At 46.6% G+C, this 18,905-nt stretch overlaps 1 protein-coding gene across 1 annotated transcript; it reads right to left on the reverse strand.

The window, feature by feature from the left end:
- Positions 1-13,317: 13,317 nt before the first annotated feature.
- GPR35 (G protein-coupled receptor 35) lies at positions 13,318-17,148 on the reverse strand. The gene is made up of 2 exons (XM_056498728.1): positions 16,286-17,148; positions 13,318-14,919 (listed from the first exon to the last, which is right to left on the reverse strand). The coding sequence occupies exon 2, from the start codon at positions 14,891-14,893 to the stop codon at positions 13,979-13,981; it is 915 nt and encodes a 304-aa protein (XP_056354703.1). The 5' UTR covers positions 14,894-14,919; positions 16,286-17,148; the 3' UTR covers positions 13,318-13,978.
- Positions 17,149-18,905: the final 1,757 nt, after the last annotated feature.

The following is an 18,905-nucleotide window of genomic DNA, read 5'->3' on the forward strand; positions in this document are numbered from 1 at the left end:
TTAGGGAAGGGGTTGGACCCGATGATCCCCAAGGTCTCTGCCAAAGTGGTTATTCTGTGATTCTGTGTGATTCAGAGTCCAGCCCCAGCTCAGGGCTTTGCTGCTCCTCCAGAATGGGTGTGGAGCTCCCAGGGCAGCCCCACTGCTCCCAGGGGATGGAGCTGCAGCCTGCACACCATGGATGGAGCTGCAGAGGCTGCTCAGGGTGTGCAGGACAGGGCTCAGGGCCTCCTCTGTGCTAAACAGCAGAGGGCAGCTGCAGCCTGGGGAATGTGCTCATCAGCCCTTAATTATAAATGTCATGAAAAGTGCTTCTCTCTTTGTGGTCACCCAACTTAACACTTTCCTCTCTATAAAATGTGATTAGTTATTTCATGAATGAGCAAGTCTGCAGACAGGGAAAGCAAAATCAGTATTTCAAATGGTGTTGATAATTTGGGTAAATTATTAGGAAAAATAGGAATTCTATAAGGCAGAAAGACACATGCAAAATTTTACACATACATAGGAAGAGTTGTGAGCACAAATGTGAGATATGGGTGAGCTCAATGTGCTGCAGACCTGAAAAAGGGGATGTGCAGCTCAGAACAGATTGTAAATGGAGCATGACTGGAAATGAAATAGAAGTTGATGCTCCTATAGGAAAAATGTCAATGTGATTATAGGATATCAATTGTTTGAGGTTGTAGGAAGAACCATACTCAGCCTTGGGTGCCAAAAGAGACAGAGAGAGAGAAAGAAAGAGAGAGAGAAAGAGAGAGAAAGAGAGAAAGAGAAAGAAAGAAAGAAAGAAAGAAAGAAAGAAAGAAAGAAAGAAAGTAACTAATTTATTATTTAATTAAAGAAAGAAAGAGAGAAAGAGAGAAAGAGAGAAAGAGAGAAAGAGAGAAAGAGAGAAAGAGAGAAAGAAAGAAAGAAAGAAAGAAAGAAAGAAAGAAAGAAAGAAAGAAAGAAAGAAAGAAAGAAAGAAAGAAAGAAAGACCCAGGTCAATCCAAGAGAGAGCCTAGAAAACAGAGGCAAACACAGCAAGCAACATCTGAAGCACAGAAGTAGCTGAGAGTATTTAGAGCACAGATATTGGGGTGGGGAGGGCACAAATAGGTCTTCAAATACATAAATGGTAGCTGTGAAGTCTGCTATATCCACTGCAAATGGGAAAAGAAATGATGGATTCACACTGCAGTTGGGAGTGCAAATAAACCTTTCTAATGCTGAAGACAGATGGAAGCAGAAGTACCCCTTTCTGGGAGGTGTATACAAAGCAGGCTGGACAAAACCCTGCTAGCTATGGCAATGCTTGGGCTGGCCTTTTCTTGGGCTGTCTCTTCAAGCCTTTTCCACAAGTCTGTGCTCTCACATGCAGAGACTGAGGTAATTACAAAGCACCTTGGATAATGTTTTACTGCTGAGGGGGCAGAGCAGTGTGCTGGTTTTGGAGTACAAATCAGTGTCATCCCACAAACTCCTACCTTGGCATGAGTCCTCCCTTATTTTCTTCCCGTGGACAGGAGCCCTTTGCCAGGGGGTGGAACCCCAGATTCCTGCACTCCAAACCCGCTTTAGCACAGTTTGCTCCCTGATCTCACCAGTGGCCACAGCTGACTGAAGCAGGAGTTTCCCATGTATCACTGCACTATATAAAAAGAAATCCAGCAAGAGAGGGCAACAAAAAATGGGGAAAAGAAAATAGAGATGTGAAAAGAATTAATGTAGTTTTCTTCATGCTTCTTTGCCTGGTGTCATCTGGAGGTCAGAGTAAGCTGTGCTGAAGCAGAACTTTCTGGGTTATTGGCCTATCACAAGGGGTGGAAAAATGTCTCTGAGAATTGTTCTTTTTTTTAGATTAGCCCTCTGAAGCAGAATGGGAAATAGATATTTCTTGGTTAAGGTTAGACCCTGCTTCCCATCCCTTCTGCCATGGAAGTGAGCAGAGGGAGAGCATGAGCACAAAGGTGTTTTAGAGGAATGGAATACATTTCAAATGTACAAAAATGACATTAATGCTAGTTTGCTTCACATTTGCATTTCCTTTCCACCTCCCTCTCATTTAATCCCAGCTTTGGTTCCCCTCTTCCCCCAAATCCCTTTGATGTGAGCTGAGGTCTCCAGGCTACCTGCACAAACAACTGTAGGAGGAAAGAAAGTAGCTAAAGGAGGATAAAGAAAAACATTTAGGAAATCAGGTTTTAGGTTATTTTTCTCTTCCAAATGTGTTAGACATACTGTGAATGAGTAATTGGAAATGTCTTTGCAGACACCCAAGCAAAGGTGTAAGTTCCCAGGCACTCTTCCTTGGGCAAGCCAGCAGAAATCTGCCCCAAATACCTTTCCCTGCTTTCTAAGGCCCCCTTCTTCCCTTCCTCTCCCAGGCATGCTGGAGTTAGTTTCAGACAGAGATGAGGCTCCCCTTTAGTGGTCTGACACCACTCAACCCTCAGTGCAAGGCTCAGCAAGCATAACTTGGGCATTTGGAGAGCAACCTCCAGCTTTGGCAGCTCTGGGTGTGTGCAGAGGTTTTCCAGCTCAGGATTTACCTGGTGGGCTCTGGCTGCTGTTGGCCCCTTTGGTGCCTGGTGGGATGCTGCACCAAGCCAGATGTGGGCAGAGTGGTTAATTGTATGTATTTCTATCTGCTCATGGAAAGCAGAAATGTCCTGGTGGGCCATTTTACATCAATGAACAGTCTCTGCTTTGGGAGGCTCCTCAGCCACAGCTGCAGTAGCCTGGGGAAGCATCAGGTGGTTTTCCAGCCTGCAAACCCAGTGCTCCCAGGGCTCAGGGGCTGCAGACAGCCAGCACTGCAGCAGAGGGACTGGGACAGGTGGGCACAGCTGGATTTCTGCTTCCTAGCACCTGAACTGCAGAAACCCAGGAGCTGCAGGGTGAGAGGCTGATTTCTGTGCAAGGCTCTTCCTCAGGGCAAGGCAGTGAGCTCAGCCACTTGCACTTCTTCTCTGGCTGCCCACAAAGAGGAGCTCTGTGCTGAGAGGGGGTCCAGGGGCTCACAGGGGTCACTAATACAGAGTCAAATCTGAGCTCTGGCTACCAGTGAGGGAAGATGGTTGAGCTCAAAAGACCCAGAGTGAAGTTTCTTCAGACACTTGAAAAGGCAGCTTAGCACAGAAAGTCACATCCCTGGATGTGGTTAAAAAAGCCTGGATGTGGCACCCAGTGCCATGGTTTAGTTGAGATGTTGGGGCATAGTTTGGACTCAATGATCTTAAAGGTCTCTTCTAACTTTGTAATTCTGTGATTCTGTAATCACTATATTAAAAAAAAAAAAAAAAAAAAAAAAAAAAAAAAAAGAAAAAAAGCCTATTTTTAGTCTGTCAGTCCTATGTGGAAAGCATTACTAAACCTTCGAGTTCGTGCAGAACATCTTAGAACTGGGACTTCAAGAAAAAGCAGTTTATTTAAAAAAAAATCTATAGTCAGTTACCCATGCTATCTGCTCAGAAATATTAGTCATGGGGAATTCCTCATTTCTCTGGTTTTACAATTTCATGAATCAGGAAGTAATTGTGTTTCATTTTCCCTGACTGCATGCTGCATGTCTGCTGTGTCTCTCCTAGATGTGTACATGCTTTCTGTTCCTCTTATGTCACACCATTACTTTTTGTCACCAGCACAGGGGAAAAGGCAGAAAAAGGAAAATAACTTCCCTTTATTCTGACTGATGCATTATTTACTTCTCCATTGGAGACTGAGGTTTGTGTCCACAATATTTCTCCTCAAACCAGGAGAAGAGATTTAAAAATTATAGAGGATCACTCATGGAAGCTTATTCTTTAACAGTTATCTTAAAATAAAACCTCAAATTTTTTTTTCTTTTTTTGTGACAACTTTCTGGTTGATTGAGCTTCCTTAATTTACTGGCATCTGTGTTTATTTGCTCTTATATGTGTCCTTTATTGAACCAGATGTGCTGGAAACAAACCATTTGGTGGCTTAGGCTTTGTTGATTGAAGGCAGGCTACTCCAGCACAAGGTAGGGAAGAAAAAGGTCAGATGAAGAAAGTGTGTTGGGAAAGATAAGGATTTGACAGGAAGGTTTTACAGATAGAATAGATTTTTGAATGTAGAATTTGAAGAATAAATAAAAATGATAGCAAGTTTTTATATAGAAGAAAAGAATTGCTGAGCCAGTCTTACTGGGTAACTAAGAAGCTAAAAGATAAAATAAGTTGGAAGAGGTTTTTATGACTCAGAGCAAAAAAAATAAATCCACCTCACACAAAAGATGTTTTTACTAAGCAAAAAAAAAAAATCACAGGCAAACAAGAATGACAACGTTGCAAGCAAAAAAAAAAATCTCAAAATTTTCCACTGCAAAAAAACTGAAAAAAACCATCTAGCTTAAACTGTAACATACTAACTTTTATTGATTGGAGAATAGTAACATGAATATGGTAATGTTAGAAGTTATGATAGCCTATAGGTAATAAAAGTATTGATTGATCCTCTTGTATTAAAATATTGAACCAAAAATATATATAATGCATTGTAACCAAAACTAAAGTAACTTCAAACAAACTTACAACTAGCTAAAAAAGCTGTGAGCTTTGCTCTCATTACCCACAACCCATAAATTACTGTACCATCTAGATACAATAAACAGCATTTTAAAAAACTACCTGAAGTCCCACATCCCTCCTTTCAACTCTCACAAAGGTGAAACGTGGTTCCTTCTGCATTTTGCAGGTTGGTAATTTGTCTGTGGGGGTTGGTGATAATGGGTTGGTGGGGAATGCTGGTGCAGGAGGGACCTGGCCCGTGGGGACTTGGCCCTGCTGGGTGAAGGGTTTGTAGGGACAGACTGTGAACAGTCACTGCTCCATGTGAGGAGGAGGAGGAGGATTGCTGGTTGGGCTTTATCAGCCTCTCACCCTCCTGTCTCACTGCTTTCCAGCTGAGGGCTGGTTTATCAAGCTGTGATGGTGGAAGGGCTTCACTGAGCACCAAGACACTGAATTCCCAGTGCCTGCTTGAGCAGAGGGTGGTGAATGATCCTGTGAAACCCCACTGGCCCTGTGTGGACACTGCTGAAGGCTCCTGGAGAAACCTCATCTGCTTTTTCCCAGCCTCTTGACTTTTCTCAGCTCCAGCCTGGACCTTTCCCAGGCTGGGGATCTTTCTCAGAGACAAAACAAGGGAAGGAAGAAAGAAAACACAGACAGGCACCTGGTGTTGAGCACCGAGCAGTGCGTGTGTCCCGTGATGTTTTGCATAAAGCATGTTTTCAAAGAGGTGTTGCCTTCTTTGACCAGTGAGTCTTTTCTACTTTGTTTTTTGCCATCACCCTTATATAAATGCCATGGCTTTTCAATAAATTGCTCTTTCTTGCTGCCTAGAAGGAGTTTTTTTTGCTGTGTTCTTCCCAGCCTTACAGTGACAGCCCTGCACTGGGAGGGGTTACACTGGTCTCTGCTCCCACTGGGAAGGTGGGTGAGGCTGCACCAGAATTAGCTGTAAATGCTTTAGAGAAAACAGTGGATTTTCATCAAACCTGTATCAGCATTGCTTAGGAACATCTTTAATGACAAGAAGGTGAACACAGCCCTGAGGAGGAGCTCTGGCACCTCCTGCCCTTATCTGTGAATTCACCCTGTTGGGAAGAGAAAGTGTGTTTTTACCTTGCATGCCAAAATGCTGCTGTTTGCCAGGTGTTTGTGCTGTTTGCTGCTGCTCATGCTTCCCTGTGTCCCTGACTCACAGCAGTTCCACAATCTGCAGCATCAGGAGAGCATCTGGGCAGCAAAACCTGCAGGAGGAAAGGGGCTTGAACAGCACAAGTTCACCAGAGAAAAGAAATGTCCTCCTGCTATGGTTTCAACTTCTGCCTTGGCAGATTCAGGCTGTCAGCATGCTCACACCTCCAGTGTGACAGCTGGGGCTGTAGGTACACTGAGCAGCCTGGAAAGATCCCTGAACTTGTTGGTCCTGCTTGTAATAAATAAAATAGATTCCGACCATTTCATCTTGGCCTTAGGTGAGCAATGCTTATTCTTAAAAAAGGGAAAGGGAAAGGAGTGTGGGACAATGCCAAAAAGACAGATAAAAATTTTGTGCTTCTTGCAGAAAAGTTTTTTCTTGCTTGCTTTTAGTGTTTTTTTGGCTTTCTACCAGATAAATTTTGCTGTAGTTGATAACACACCAAAAATGTGGGCTGGGATGACTGATCCATGCTAGGGCAGGATGCCTAGCACTGATCAGGATAACTCAGTAGCAGCAGCTGGTTCTGACCACCAAAATCTGCCTCTGAGTGCTGCAAAGAGGATAATTTAAGGAGGATCATGATGATGATGACAATGACGATGATGATGGTGGTGATGATGATAATAAAAGGGAAAAAAGACTCTCCAGACTTGGAACGGGCAAGTCCAAATTGCTGATGGAAATAGCAATAGTTTTCTATTCCCTGTTTAGTGGTCATATCTCTGCGCACCCAAGAATTTATCATGAGTCACCTTTTCTGTAGAGAGTAGTAAGATTAGTTTTATTGTTGTTGAGTTTTTTTGGTTTTGTGTGCTCTTTTGGCTTTTGTTTCATAGGTGAGGAGTTTTTGGATTATTTTTTGTTTTCTTTATTTTGCTTGCATTTATGGGAATTCTTGTGGTGCACATACTGCCTCACTGGGAGCTGCACTGGGTACCTTCAGGCTGGGTTGGCAATATCACAGCATTTAATTACTGAATTAAACTCACCCTGCAGACACAGGAATCCCATCCCTCCTCCACAGTCTACTTTCATTGCCTCATCCTGGTCACTCCAGCTTTTCCCAGGGGAGGGGAAGCTGCTGCTCCTGCAGCTGGGGGCAGAGGAGGAAGGGTGGTTTTGCTGAGCAGCTGGATCCTGTGGGACTGTCTGCTGGCAATGTTGTGGTGACTCTGAGTGACCCTGGCAAGCACCAGATTCTGATGTAACAGAGCAGTTTGAGGAAGGAAAGCCTCTGAGAGATAAAACTGCTGCACAGTTTGCTCTCTAGAAAGTGTCATCACTGAAACAGCAATTTCTAAATCTTGTTTTTACTCTGGACCTTGTACCCCATTTGTCTCCTCTGCCACAGCAGAAACAAGCAAAAAGACAGTTGCAGCAGGATCCTGGGCCTGGCTGGGCATGAGAAGTGGCACTGAGCTGGGTGATTGCCATGACACAGTCTGGGGGAGGGAGGGGAGGTTAATGCACCAAGGAGCCAAGGGAGGCCATTTATTGCATTGGGAATGAGCCTGAGAGTCTACTAGAGCTTCCCTATGCATCCTTCCACAGAGGAGAGGCTTGTGGGGTGCTGTCCTAGGTTACCATGTAAAAATGTGCCCAAAAGTGTGTATTCTATCACCATCTAGGGCAGTGATCCTTATCTCTGTGGAGATATCCTCTGCTAATGGGCCAGCTGCTAAAACCAGGTGGGGAAATGTTCCTTATCTCTCCCACAACCCATCCTTCCTCCAGGAGATATCTCCTGTTAATGGCCCATTGAGTCCCAGTGCATGGCTGATAAAATTACATCATCCCACTGGGAGATGCTCCACCCAGGGGAAAGAGCCAAGCCTTTCCTACCTAGGTAAAAACTGAGATTTTTAACACCAAAGCTGCCCTTACCCACTGGTTTCCAGAGGACAAGAGCTACCAGACCTTTCTACAGGATCACTGCTTCAACAAAACCACTTCATCTGGACTGCTACCACCACCCTAACTAATGGGGTGTCAGACTGTATTCTGACTCTGTCAGTGGTTTTTCTTTTGTACTATTGCATGTATTTTATTTTTCTCTTTTTTTCCTATTAAATTGTATTTCTGACTTGGAGTCTCTCACTGGTTTTGCTCTCAAAACCATCACAGGTGGCTGCAGTGCAGATCCAGGAGTGCCCCATGCAGGGGGAGAGGCCAGGCCTGTGCTGGGGACACAGGACCATTAGAGCCAAGAGCAAGGGACAAAGTGAGTGTGCACCAGGGAGCTGTGTGTCCTCTGTTGTAACAGTGGTGGGAGTTTTGTACCACCTAATTAGTGGTTTGTCTGGAATCTCTTCTTTCTTCACTCAGAGCAAGGATTTAAAAAATATATGAAGGAAACGGATTTTCTCATGTTCAGGCTTGGTTGTTTATGAAATCTTATCTAAAGTACACAAAGTTCAGCAGCACTTCTATAGCCACCTGCCAGAAGTGAGCAAAATGGAGACAGATCCAGCTGCTACAAGGTCTCTTAAAGCTAAACAGTCCAATAGACAATTAACACCTATATTATTTATCCTTTTAACCCAATAACTAACTTCCCATGACCCTCAGTGTGGCACTGACTGACCAACCAGAAACTACTGCCTGAAACCATGAAGAAGGAAGAAGGTGAACATTGAAAAGAAACAGCACCCAAAATCCTCAGTCTTGTTCTATACCTATTACTATTTTATAAAAACTTCTGATTCAAAACCCTTCACCATGTGAAATCACACACTTCTATTTAACTACACATCAGTGATTTTAGCTTCATCACTCAAATTTGGAAGCCTTCTCCAAGGTCTCAGGTCAAATGCAGTGTTCTCCAAGGGTGAGTGCCAGAAAGCACAGAAAGCCCAAAAACCCAGGTTTCTGGGATCCAGCACCCTGTGTCCCTCCTCTGACATCAGCTGGAAAAAAAAAAAGCTGAAATTTTTGCACTGTCAGGGCGTTTGCCAGCACTGGGGGAGGAAGTTTGAACAGCACAAAAATCAGCTTTTGTGATTTCTTTCTTCTGTCTGTGCCATCTGACGTGATGTGCAGCTGGAACTGAAGAACCTTGGCCAGAAGTGACTCACACTCTTTAACCTCTGGCTAACACTGCCCCATGTGAAAGCAGAAGGTCAAGCCCTCCTTACATCACTTCTACCAGGAAAACAAAGATATTAAAATGTTAAATAGGGAAATGTTGCAAGGGAAGGTAAAGGGAGAAGTGAGGATGTGTGTTTGTGAGGTAAAATGTTGAAATACAGCAGAGAAAGTAAGTCACCCTGGCATTTATTGGCAAACAAAAGCCCAAGTGATTTGATTAAAAAAAACCCAAAGTAACCAGAGCTGGATTGGATATCATAACTGGTTTCTGTGTTTTCACTTGAAATCTGTTTCACAATGATCATGTAGATAAATTGTCACCAGCAGCACAATCCAAACCTGGGGGGATTTTTAAATGCAAACTCTGGGAAACCTTTACCTTTTTGAAACAGAGTGCTTTTCCTGCTGTGCCCACATCTTTGTGGGAGGCCTTTTCTCATTTTATTTTATTTTTTAAATCTTTATTTTTTTGAAAATCAATGGGGAATGCTGACAGGGAGCAGCCCCAGGGCACTCCAGCCTGGCATGGTCAGGAAGCAGCCACAGAGTGGTAAAATAAAGGACTTAATTCTCCATGATTGCTCAGGTGTCAGTGGGGGGGTAGGAAGGTATTGGGGTATCAGCTGCATTCTTCCATTTAGCAGAATAATGAGCAAGGAAAGGAGGTGAGCAGCAGTAGAAGACGTTACTATTAAATTTCAGCTTAAACAAGAATCTTCCTTCCTGCCCCAAGATCACTCCTGGCTTTCTGCCCATGCTGGCTGGTGAGAAAGTGCTGCCTCTGTGCCACAGAACCTGATCAGATCAGCTCCTTTCCTCCTGCCAGCAAGGGCTCTTCTCAGCAAAAACTGGTACTAAACAGCCTTTGTGACAGGCAGAAGTGTAAATGCAAGGAAGTCATGAGATGGATGCAGCAATGCAGAGGAGCTGTGTGAGCTGTGTGGGGTGTGCAGGACACTGAGAACAGCTGGGCCTTTGGTCCCCAGGCAGTGCAATGTGACTTTTGGGGGAAATGTGCTTCTGGAATCTATTTTTACACAGCAACATAGAGCAAGGGTTTAACTGTGGGCTGTGGTACCCACCAGGGGCTAAAGACTTACAGAATTGCTCTTGCAATTTTGAGGCTGATGGAAGGCAGGCTTGAAATATCTGTGCCAGATTTTTACTGGCCCAAAGCAGGGAGCCTGGCTGGAGAGCCAAGAACCAGAAAGGTAGAACTAGAGAGTGCTCACCTTGGTAGAAAAATGGTAGCAGGCAGAAATGGAATTTTGAAGTTAGTAAAGCAAAAGTGCTGGCAGACTGATGGACAGGGCTGCAGATGCTGCAGCCTTTCAGCATGTTGAGGAATGAGAGCAGGCTGGAGCAGGCACTGCCCACACAGGACAGGTCATCCCTGACAGTGACCCAGGGGCGTCTCTGAGCCCTCATTCAGAAACTGAGAGATTGCTTCTGCCTCAAGCTAACGATAATGAGCCACCCCCATTTTCACTTCCCCAGCAGTGCCCTCTTTTTGTGTCTTCAGTAAAAATGTGTTTGAAGTATGTCACAGCTTTTTGGTAGCAGGTTTCACACTTTCCCCCCCACACCTGACATTCAGCTGAACTCTCATTTTTCAGTCAGCCACCCTGGCTGGCAGCATTGTTAAAATGTGACAACAAAAGCAAATGGAAAGCCCCAAGCAAGAAATCTGGTGTGAGACGTTAGCAGACCTTTGTGAGCACCAGCACGACAGTCAGAGGGAGGTTTGGATGTGTACCTGCACTCTGTGTGTGCCCTGCCTGTGCAGAGCCACCCCCAGTGCTCCATCTGGATTTGTACACATCCATCCATTCAGTGTTTTTGACACTGGCTGCATCCAGCTTTGTCCCCAGGTCACAGAACTGTGGAATTATGACAATGTAGGAGCTGCCAGTGCAAGGTGTTTGTGCTGCCTGTGTCCTGCAGCTGCAGGCTGGGAGTCTGAGAGGTGCAGCTCCCAGCCCTTCTCACACCTGTGCCCTCCTCACCTGGCAAGCACAGTGTTGGTGTTGTCCACACCTGGCTCCAGAGAAATCTGGGAAATCTGAAAGTTTAGTTCCTATGCTATGAGGGTTAAATTGCACATACTCAAAAGCTGGCAGATGTGGTGAGAGGTTTTTGCAGCAAGACAAAAGCAAGCCAGGGAAGGCCTGCACTGCCTGGATAGCCATGGTCTGTCTTCCAGGCAGAAGAGTCAGTATCTGGTTGGCAAATGCTTGGATCCCCCTTGTCTCCCAGAGGCTGCTGAGCCCACCAGAAATACCTGTGTATCACTGCTGCCTCCTCACTGCTTAATTCTTGTCCTGCCTTTCTCTGTATGGTGGGAGAGCTTGGCCAGGTGGGTCTTGAATTTAGAGGACACTCCTCCCAGTAAATCAGCCTGAAAGCTCCAGATGGCAAGAGCAAAAGACAGTGAATAAACAGAACAGTAAAACCAGTTTTCTAGCTGGGGAGCTTGAGGGGGATTCTTGGTCCTTGCACCACATATTTCAGCCTCAGCACTCTTGACCCCCTGACTGCCCTGCCTGAATGGTGAAAAACAGAAATATTGGAGGCTCTGTTGTAAGGTTTCTGTGGGGAGGAAGCTTGGCCAGGCTCTCATGGTGTGTGACTCTGGGCTGCCAGAGGAAGAGGCGTTACTAGAAGTTCGGGGGTTAGCAGAGCGTGCTCGGAAATGCTTTGTTTACTGCCTGCTTTGTATCTCCCCCACCCTTTTTATTAGTGGTTACTGGAGTAGAGGTGTTTTTTTCTTAAACAGCAGTTTGGTTTGTGCAGAGCTTTTGCCTCTGGTGAGGTGTAGAAAAAACACACTGGCAATCAGGTAATCTCTCAAATCACCAGGCTCTCAAATCCAATACTGGGGAGAGGATGTTAAGGTGTGTTGAGCTTTACTGGGGAGCAATCCGTCAGACTGAGGTGCATGTGTTACTCAGAGGTGCAGGAGAGGCAGCAGCAGGGCTGGGGCAGCAGCAGGGTGTGGCCCTTGGGCTGAGCCAGCAGCAGATCTCTGCATGCACAGCACCCTGCCTGATGCTCTGACCTCCTCAAAGGAGATGCAGGTGTAGAAAAGGGGAGAAAACATATGTTATAACAACATCCTTAAAAGGTCTTTGCAGCCAGAGCATCTCCTCCTTTCCCTCCCCATTGTGTAGTAAGCAAAGGAAAGGTTCCCTTCCAGGTTTGGGTGATTACAGAGCAGAGATCCCTGTTTCTGTCTGAATCCCTGGCAGGCATGCAGAAGCCTGCATCCCCTCGGGAAGCTGGCAGGGTTTTGCTGCTGCCCAGGTGGATGGGGGGCTCTGCTCAGCCACTGGCTGCAGCAGGGGTTCCTCCTTTTGGCATTGCCTGGAACAGGAGGGGGCACAAGGCAGGGCTGGGTGTGGGACCTGTCAGGATGTTTTTGGGGAGGCAGGGCTGGTCCCAGCATGGGCAACATCCTCACCAGAGTGACTGACTATATGATGCTTGTAGCCCCAGTCTGTTCTGTTTGTGCTGGATATTGAGTTCTGCACCTTTGAGACTGGATCCAAAAGTGAAGAGGAATTTAAAAAGTGAGCAGTTTGTTTTCAGAAACTGCCCTTGCTCCCCTGCATTCTTTCTCATGGACTGGCTGCAGCACAGGGAGCAAGAAAGAGCTCTCCTTTGCTTTTTAGTTTTTTTGTTTGTTTTTGTTTTTGTTTTTGTTTTTGTTTTTGTTTTTGTTTAAGCTAACTGAAGCAGAGAAGTTCCTCAGGCTGTGACTTTTCTTTTTCTTGAAACTGGTCCACCCTGCTCTGGACTGAAAACCCAGAAAAAGCTCACACCTGTAGCCCACTGGGACACAACATTTTCCAGCTCAGGAGGGACTGATAAAGCAGTAAGCAAGCTAAGATACACCCCACAAAAAGAACTTTCTGAATTTGTCATCTCTTCCAAACAGCGAGAAATTTTGTTGTTTAATATTATTCATTTTTTAAAAAATACTTGTGAATACTTTGCTTGTTAAAGAAACAGGTTATTCCCACTTTTCTCCAAAGAAATATTTTCTCAAACCAACTGGGAAAAGGGCCACTTAAATCTGCTTTCTAGAAAAACCCATTTGGAATTTTCCTCCCAAATTTGGCCCAAACTAAACCAGAGCAGCCCATTGTGGTTGGGAGGTGTGAGTGGAGGTGTGGGGGGCACAGCCCAGCTCAGGGTGTGGTCTGAAGCTGCTGAGTGGTTTCACCTCCTCAGGTGTTTGTGGAAAAATCATCATGGGGTGGGACACTCTGCTCTGCCTTGGAAAATCCCAGTGCCAGCTGGAGCTGCCCCTGGCTTGGACAGCAGGGAGCTGTCCCTGCTGGGCACACAGCACAGCAGGTCCTCCACCACCCCATCTCCCCCCTTTTCCATTTAACTCATTAAGAAACTGAATTCACAGCTTTATTTAGGTTGATTTCTTCAGAACAGCTTTGCTACCACTTTCTTTAGACAATCCTTTGCATTATAAGGTCGAATAGAGTCACCAACTCCTCTAATTTTAATGCCATTTGACTCAAACATTTTTGATGTAAAGTTTTTCCTCAGAACAAGCAATTGCAATTTTTTCTGACTTTGTATTGTAATTATGACCATTTTGTAGCTGTTACATTGCTGTAAAATTCTTTAAAGCAAAGTAAATATGACTGTTATTGGATTGTGCATTATTAGCAAATAAAAACTAATAGGTTTGTGACTTATAGAAACACCATCCTTTATTTGCTGCATGGTTTCACTCTGATTTTTTTAAATTTGTTGATATTTGGAATAACCTATTTTTTTGTCACAGCTGCACAAACACCAATCCAAGGTGGGAATGAGAGACAAAACAGAATACTTTACCACTGCCTCAGCTTCTTTTGGGCTTTGTGGGAAAATGAAAGGCAGGGGAATTTTGGCAGGGGAAATCTATAAATTTACACAAATTTGCATTAAGGCAGAGAATTGTCAGCGGCAATCTAGATAGTTAGATCAGGATCTGGACTGCTGTGGTTGTCTCATTCAGAGCTGAATCACTTATTTGAATGTTTCCCATTGATAGAATGTTCTTCCATCCCACTCTTATGAAAAGCAAGTGTGAAATCCTGCTAGTGAGTCCCAGTTGAACACAGCAAATATCAAACCTGTGCTGTACGTGCTTTGCATTAATGCATTACGTTAAATTTCATCTTCTTCACTGGCCCCAGATTTGGACCTTGCTAGCTTGGAAGAGGCTTCCTTGAATTCCTTGTTGACAAAGTAGTAACAAATGGCATCCAGGCAGCAGTTGGTGTTGGCCAGGATGGAGGAGAAGTGGACAAAGTTGTTGATGCTCTGTATGGCCGAGCAGTCGGAGCTGAGCGAGTCCATGAGGAAGCGGAGCAGGTGCCCGAGGTACAGAGGCAAAAAGCAGATGATGAACACAGCCATGTTTGCAGACACAATGTAGACAGCTTTCCTGGTCAGCTTTTCGTTGTGGCAGCTTTCATCCTTCTTCCTCCTGAGCTCTGCAATGATTTGTAGGGAGCAGTAGCTCAGGATGAGCAGTGGTATGAAGAACCCCGTAATGATGGTGCACAGCGTGATCACCGAGGGCGTCACAGAAGATTTTTCAAAGCAAAAGTCATCTTCTCTTCTGTCCTCAAAGCTTTTAATGAGGGAGGTCTCACAGATGATGACTGTCCAAAGGAATCCAGAGGCAAAAGCTGCCTTTAGTGGCGACCTCAGTGCTTTGGCTCTCAGAGGATACTTGATTGCCAGGTACCTGTCGGCAGCGATGATGGTGATGATCCCAATGCTCATAAAGCGGTTTAGGAAATAGCCACCTTCCAGAACCAGGCACCACCCATCCGCCCTCAGCTGCTGGAACTGGGACAGGGTTTTAAATGGCAAGGTGAAGAGCAGCAAGCAGTCAGCCACAGCCAAGTTGACCATGTATACTCTGGTTTCTGTCCATTTGCCGAGTTTGCAGCAGAACACCCACAGTGCCAACACGTTCAGCACAATGCCCAAAACCAAAACTGGGATGTAAACACACAGCTGGAAAACTGAAAATACTTCATGGGCTGTGATATTGCAGCTGCTGTGGTTCATTTTGGGTGCATCAAAATGTACGGTTACTGCAAAAGCAAATTAAGCCTTTTACAAGGGAGGTTCTGGACTGAATCAGTGATTAATTCTAACTGAGAGAGTTCAGGGCTTTACCAGCCATGAAAATCTGATGTAGGGTACCTAATGGGAAGAAGAAGGACAAGGACACAAGCCTGATCAGTTGTGAAGGAGAGAAAAACTCAGATTCTTCCTGGGTCCTGTGTGAGGAAGACTGCTCCTGGAGGGTGGCAGGGAAAAGGGCTTGGGCCCCTATTTTGGCTCAGACTTGGATCAGGCAGCAGCAGATATCCCTCAGCAAGGAGTTATGTGAGCCATTGCAAACATCTGATATTGGGAAGGGGATGCCTAAACCCAGCTCTCATCCCTTCCCTTATAGCAGGGCTTAGTGGAAGCCAGCCAGTGTCCTCACAGCTTAAAATGTTCCAGATGTGCAGCAGAAGGACAGCTGTCCTTTCCCTCAGTCCTGAGATGTCTCTGCATCACCTCTCGTTAGTGATATGAGCAATTATTCATGTATCTCTTGTTAGTATATCTCTCACTAGTTTCAGCTGCCATCAAATCCTGTACTCAGAGGGCTGCACTGAGAATTGCAGCACTGGGGCTGCTCGCTGCCTTCCAAGGATTGTCCAAGCTGGTCTTTATCTCAGAAGTGCTACAGCAAACTGCCACAATTCCAGCACAAAGGAAACTCAGGGATGCCATGGCAGGAATGTGATCACATTCAGAGCAGCCATGTGGAAAGGGTGAGCTATGTTTGGTCCAGTGGGTGGTTTGATCACCCTGGATCTAAGGGCAATATTGCTGTTTGCCCTCCAGCTTTGGAGGAGTTAATGCAGGAGCACATTCCAGATGCAGCTCATGGGCAGGAAAGACCCAGGATGTCTGACCTGTCTTTGGGTTTTCTGGGTTTTCCCTGCAAGGGGAACGTGGCTCTGTGGGGGAAAGTTCGTGGGTCTCAAAAGCATCCCCAGCAAGCAAACCATGAGGCAGTGCTGCTGCATTTATGTGCATCTGTGGGTCTTGGTTAGCTTTGAAAATCATGAGGAATCATGCCAGGAGACCTCTGAAGAGGTGATGGAATGTGGTACAGCAGATATCTGCAGCAGCTCTGTCCTCTGGAAATGCATTAAGCCCATAAGGTACAAGGGAAGACCATCACAGGGAGAGCCAGCAAAGATCTAGCAAGGGCTGAGACAGCCCTTAAGCATCCCAAAACCTGTCAGATATGGTCAGTATCAAAATGAACCTTTGAAAATCCATTGGCTCCAGCCCTCTCTTTCTCCATCCCTATTCTGGTGTCCCACCATGGCTGGGGAAAGGTGGTGCCTTGCAGAATTCAAAGAATGGTGTCAGTAAGGAGCCAGGAGAAGTTACCTGTTCTCTCGCTGTCCTTGGGGAGGGCGAGTTCCTGCAGCCCAGGCGTGGAGCTCTGTGCAGGCACGACGAGCAGGGCTCCTTGCCCATAACCAGAGAGGATAAAACCAATTTATCAGAGGGGCTGGTGGCTGGGAGAGCAGCAGGTGGCCGAGGCAGCACTCCTGAGCACAGCGCAGAGCTTCCTCTGTCATCACCACTGGTGGGGCTTCTACCACCTCCTGCTGACTGGGGAGCCTGCAGCAGTCCTGCAGGGAGGTGGGAGCCTTGCCTGCATCCCTGCAGCAGCTCCCCTGGTGCTGGAAGAGCTTTGGGATTTTCCTTTTCTTCACCTTCCATTGCCTGGTGTCCCCCTGTTGGCCCTCCTGGCCCAGCAGGCTGTGCTTGGAGGGGACCCATTGCCCTGGAGGCTCCTGAGCTCTTCCCTCTGCCTTGCAGAGTGCCACCCCTGCTGCCACTGGAGCAGGGGGGGCTTCTGCTGCCAGCCTGCCTGAGCGCTGCAGCTGCTGGGGAGCTGAGGGCAGAGGCTTGCAGGCACTTTTGTGATTCTTATGAAGCGTTTCACTCTGAATCATGGTAGTTCTCATCTTCCATAGTTCTTCTCAGCCAGCAATTCTGAGAAAACGTGGCACTGTGACCCTGTGACCTGCTGGCTTTATGACTGCTCTGTGGTTGCAGGTGCTGTGTCCCAGGAGCTGCTCTTGAGCTCCCCAGGGCAGCCTGTTTACCAGAAAAGCACAGACAAGTTGATCAACGACCTTAAAGGTCCTGATTTTAGTATTTTGAATTGCTGTCCTGGGCAAACATATTTCTCCTTTGCATTTTCCAGGTCATCTTAGAGCAGACTCCAGAGAATTTCTGCATTGTGTGTCTGCACATCACAAGCCAGCCCTTGAGAAGAATTCCATGCCAGTGTACAGTCAGAATGTATTGCATACTTCTGACTTCCCAGGGACTGCTTTTGCCTGTCTTGGGGCTGCTCCTCAGTGGGTGCTTACAAGTAGGTATGGACATATCAGTGTGTCCAACTCACTGATCCCCAGCCAACAGCTTTTTTATGCATGGTCCTTGTTGGTCCTTTAGTTTCCAAAGTCATCCAGCTTCTGGGTTGTGATAGTTTCACCACTGTATAGAAAACTTGGCATCATCCTCAAGTGTTGTTCACATCCTCCTCTTGTCTGTGTCCAGGCAATCACTAGTGGTACAAACCATGAGCAGTCAAAATGGTGCCTGAGGGTCTCAGCCCTTAGCACCTCCCCAGTTTGATGCTTTCCATCCACAGCCTGGTGCTGTGGCTGCCAGATGAGGGTCTCAAGGGAGGGACAAGCCATGTGGCCAGGCACAAAGCAGCTGTGAGCAGCAGGCTCACCAGGATGTGTCAAAGCAAACTCAACTCCAGCTACCAGTGGGCAAAGCTAGGACAAAGTGCAGTCTGTGGAGAACTTACCTGTGTCCTGCTGGGGCTCTTGGGTCTGTGCCTGGCTCCTGGACACTGCAGCATCAGGATCCCCATCCCTCTCCCCACCAGGCACCCTTGTGTGCAGCTGCTCATGGTGCCCTCCTTGCATCATCACAGCTTTTATCACCCCTGCCATGGGCCAATGACTCTCACTTGGTATTTCCCCTGCCCCTGCAGTGCTCAGCCTGTCTCAGACCTGCCAGTGCTGTCACCATGTGGTGCAGAGGAGGTGACACTCGTGCTGAGCTCTCCCTTCCCTGCTGGCAGCCCTTGGGCAGGGCATTCCAGGGTATTCCAGGGCATTCCAGGGCATTCCAGGGCATTCCAGGATATTCCAGGGCATTCCAGGGCATTCCAGGGCATTCCAGCAGCACTGCAGAGCACTGGTGCCTGCAGTGAGCTCCAAAGGACCTTGCACTGACACCAGCATCCACCACATGGTGCCAGGAAAAGGGCTTTTCTTAATGAAAATAGCCAGTGGGACAAAATATTCCTGTGAGGTAAAGAACCACTGGTGTGGCCTGCTGAGAGACAGACTGGTGGCCTCCTGCCTCCTTTCCCTGCCAGGGAAAATCTCCATCTCCCCTGCATCCCTGTGTCCTGCTGGCTGCAGCTGCTGTCCGAGTGGGGCAGAGCCTCTGGCAAGGTGGGAGGCTGTGGGATGCTGGTGAAAGCCAGGGAAAAAGCAGCCTTGTGTCTTCTCAGGCTGCTCAAGGAAAACATGAGATAACAATGATTAAATGCTAAATGCATGAGCAATGTGATGTTTTGGTGAAAGCATATTTACCAGGAGTGTCACTTTCCTCGCACCAATGAAATTACTTCTGTCCTTGCTACCACTATCTACTCTATATGAGTGTGGTTTGCTTCTTTAATAAATGGGCTTTTTATTTCTCTTCTGCATGAAGGAAGTCTTGTTGCTACATCCTTTTCTCCACTCTCCTAGCCCAGTAGCAGCAGGAGGGGTGTTGGTGCCATCTCACACCCAGGAGAGGGACCCTGCAGCACCCAGCCCTGCAGTGGGGTTTGCTTCCTGCCCTTAGCACAGCAAGGAGGGATGTGCAACAGCAGATCTTGACCAAAAGAGAACTGTAGGGTGGACAGCAAAACATGTCACTGTTATTTTTAGCATGCCAAGAGGCAGTTTGAGGCTGAGTGCAG

The sequence above is a fragment of the Oenanthe melanoleuca genome, chromosome 9, assembly GCF_029582105.1.
Source record: "Oenanthe melanoleuca isolate GR-GAL-2019-014 chromosome 9, OMel1.0, whole genome shotgun sequence".
Taxonomy (NCBI): Eukaryota; Metazoa; Chordata; class Aves; order Passeriformes; family Muscicapidae; genus Oenanthe; species Oenanthe melanoleuca.

Coding starts and splice junctions, on each gene's coding strand:
- GPR35 (XM_056498728.1), bottom strand. CDS start 14,893: ATGAACCACAGCAGCTGCAATATCACAGCCCATGAAGTATTTTCAGTT.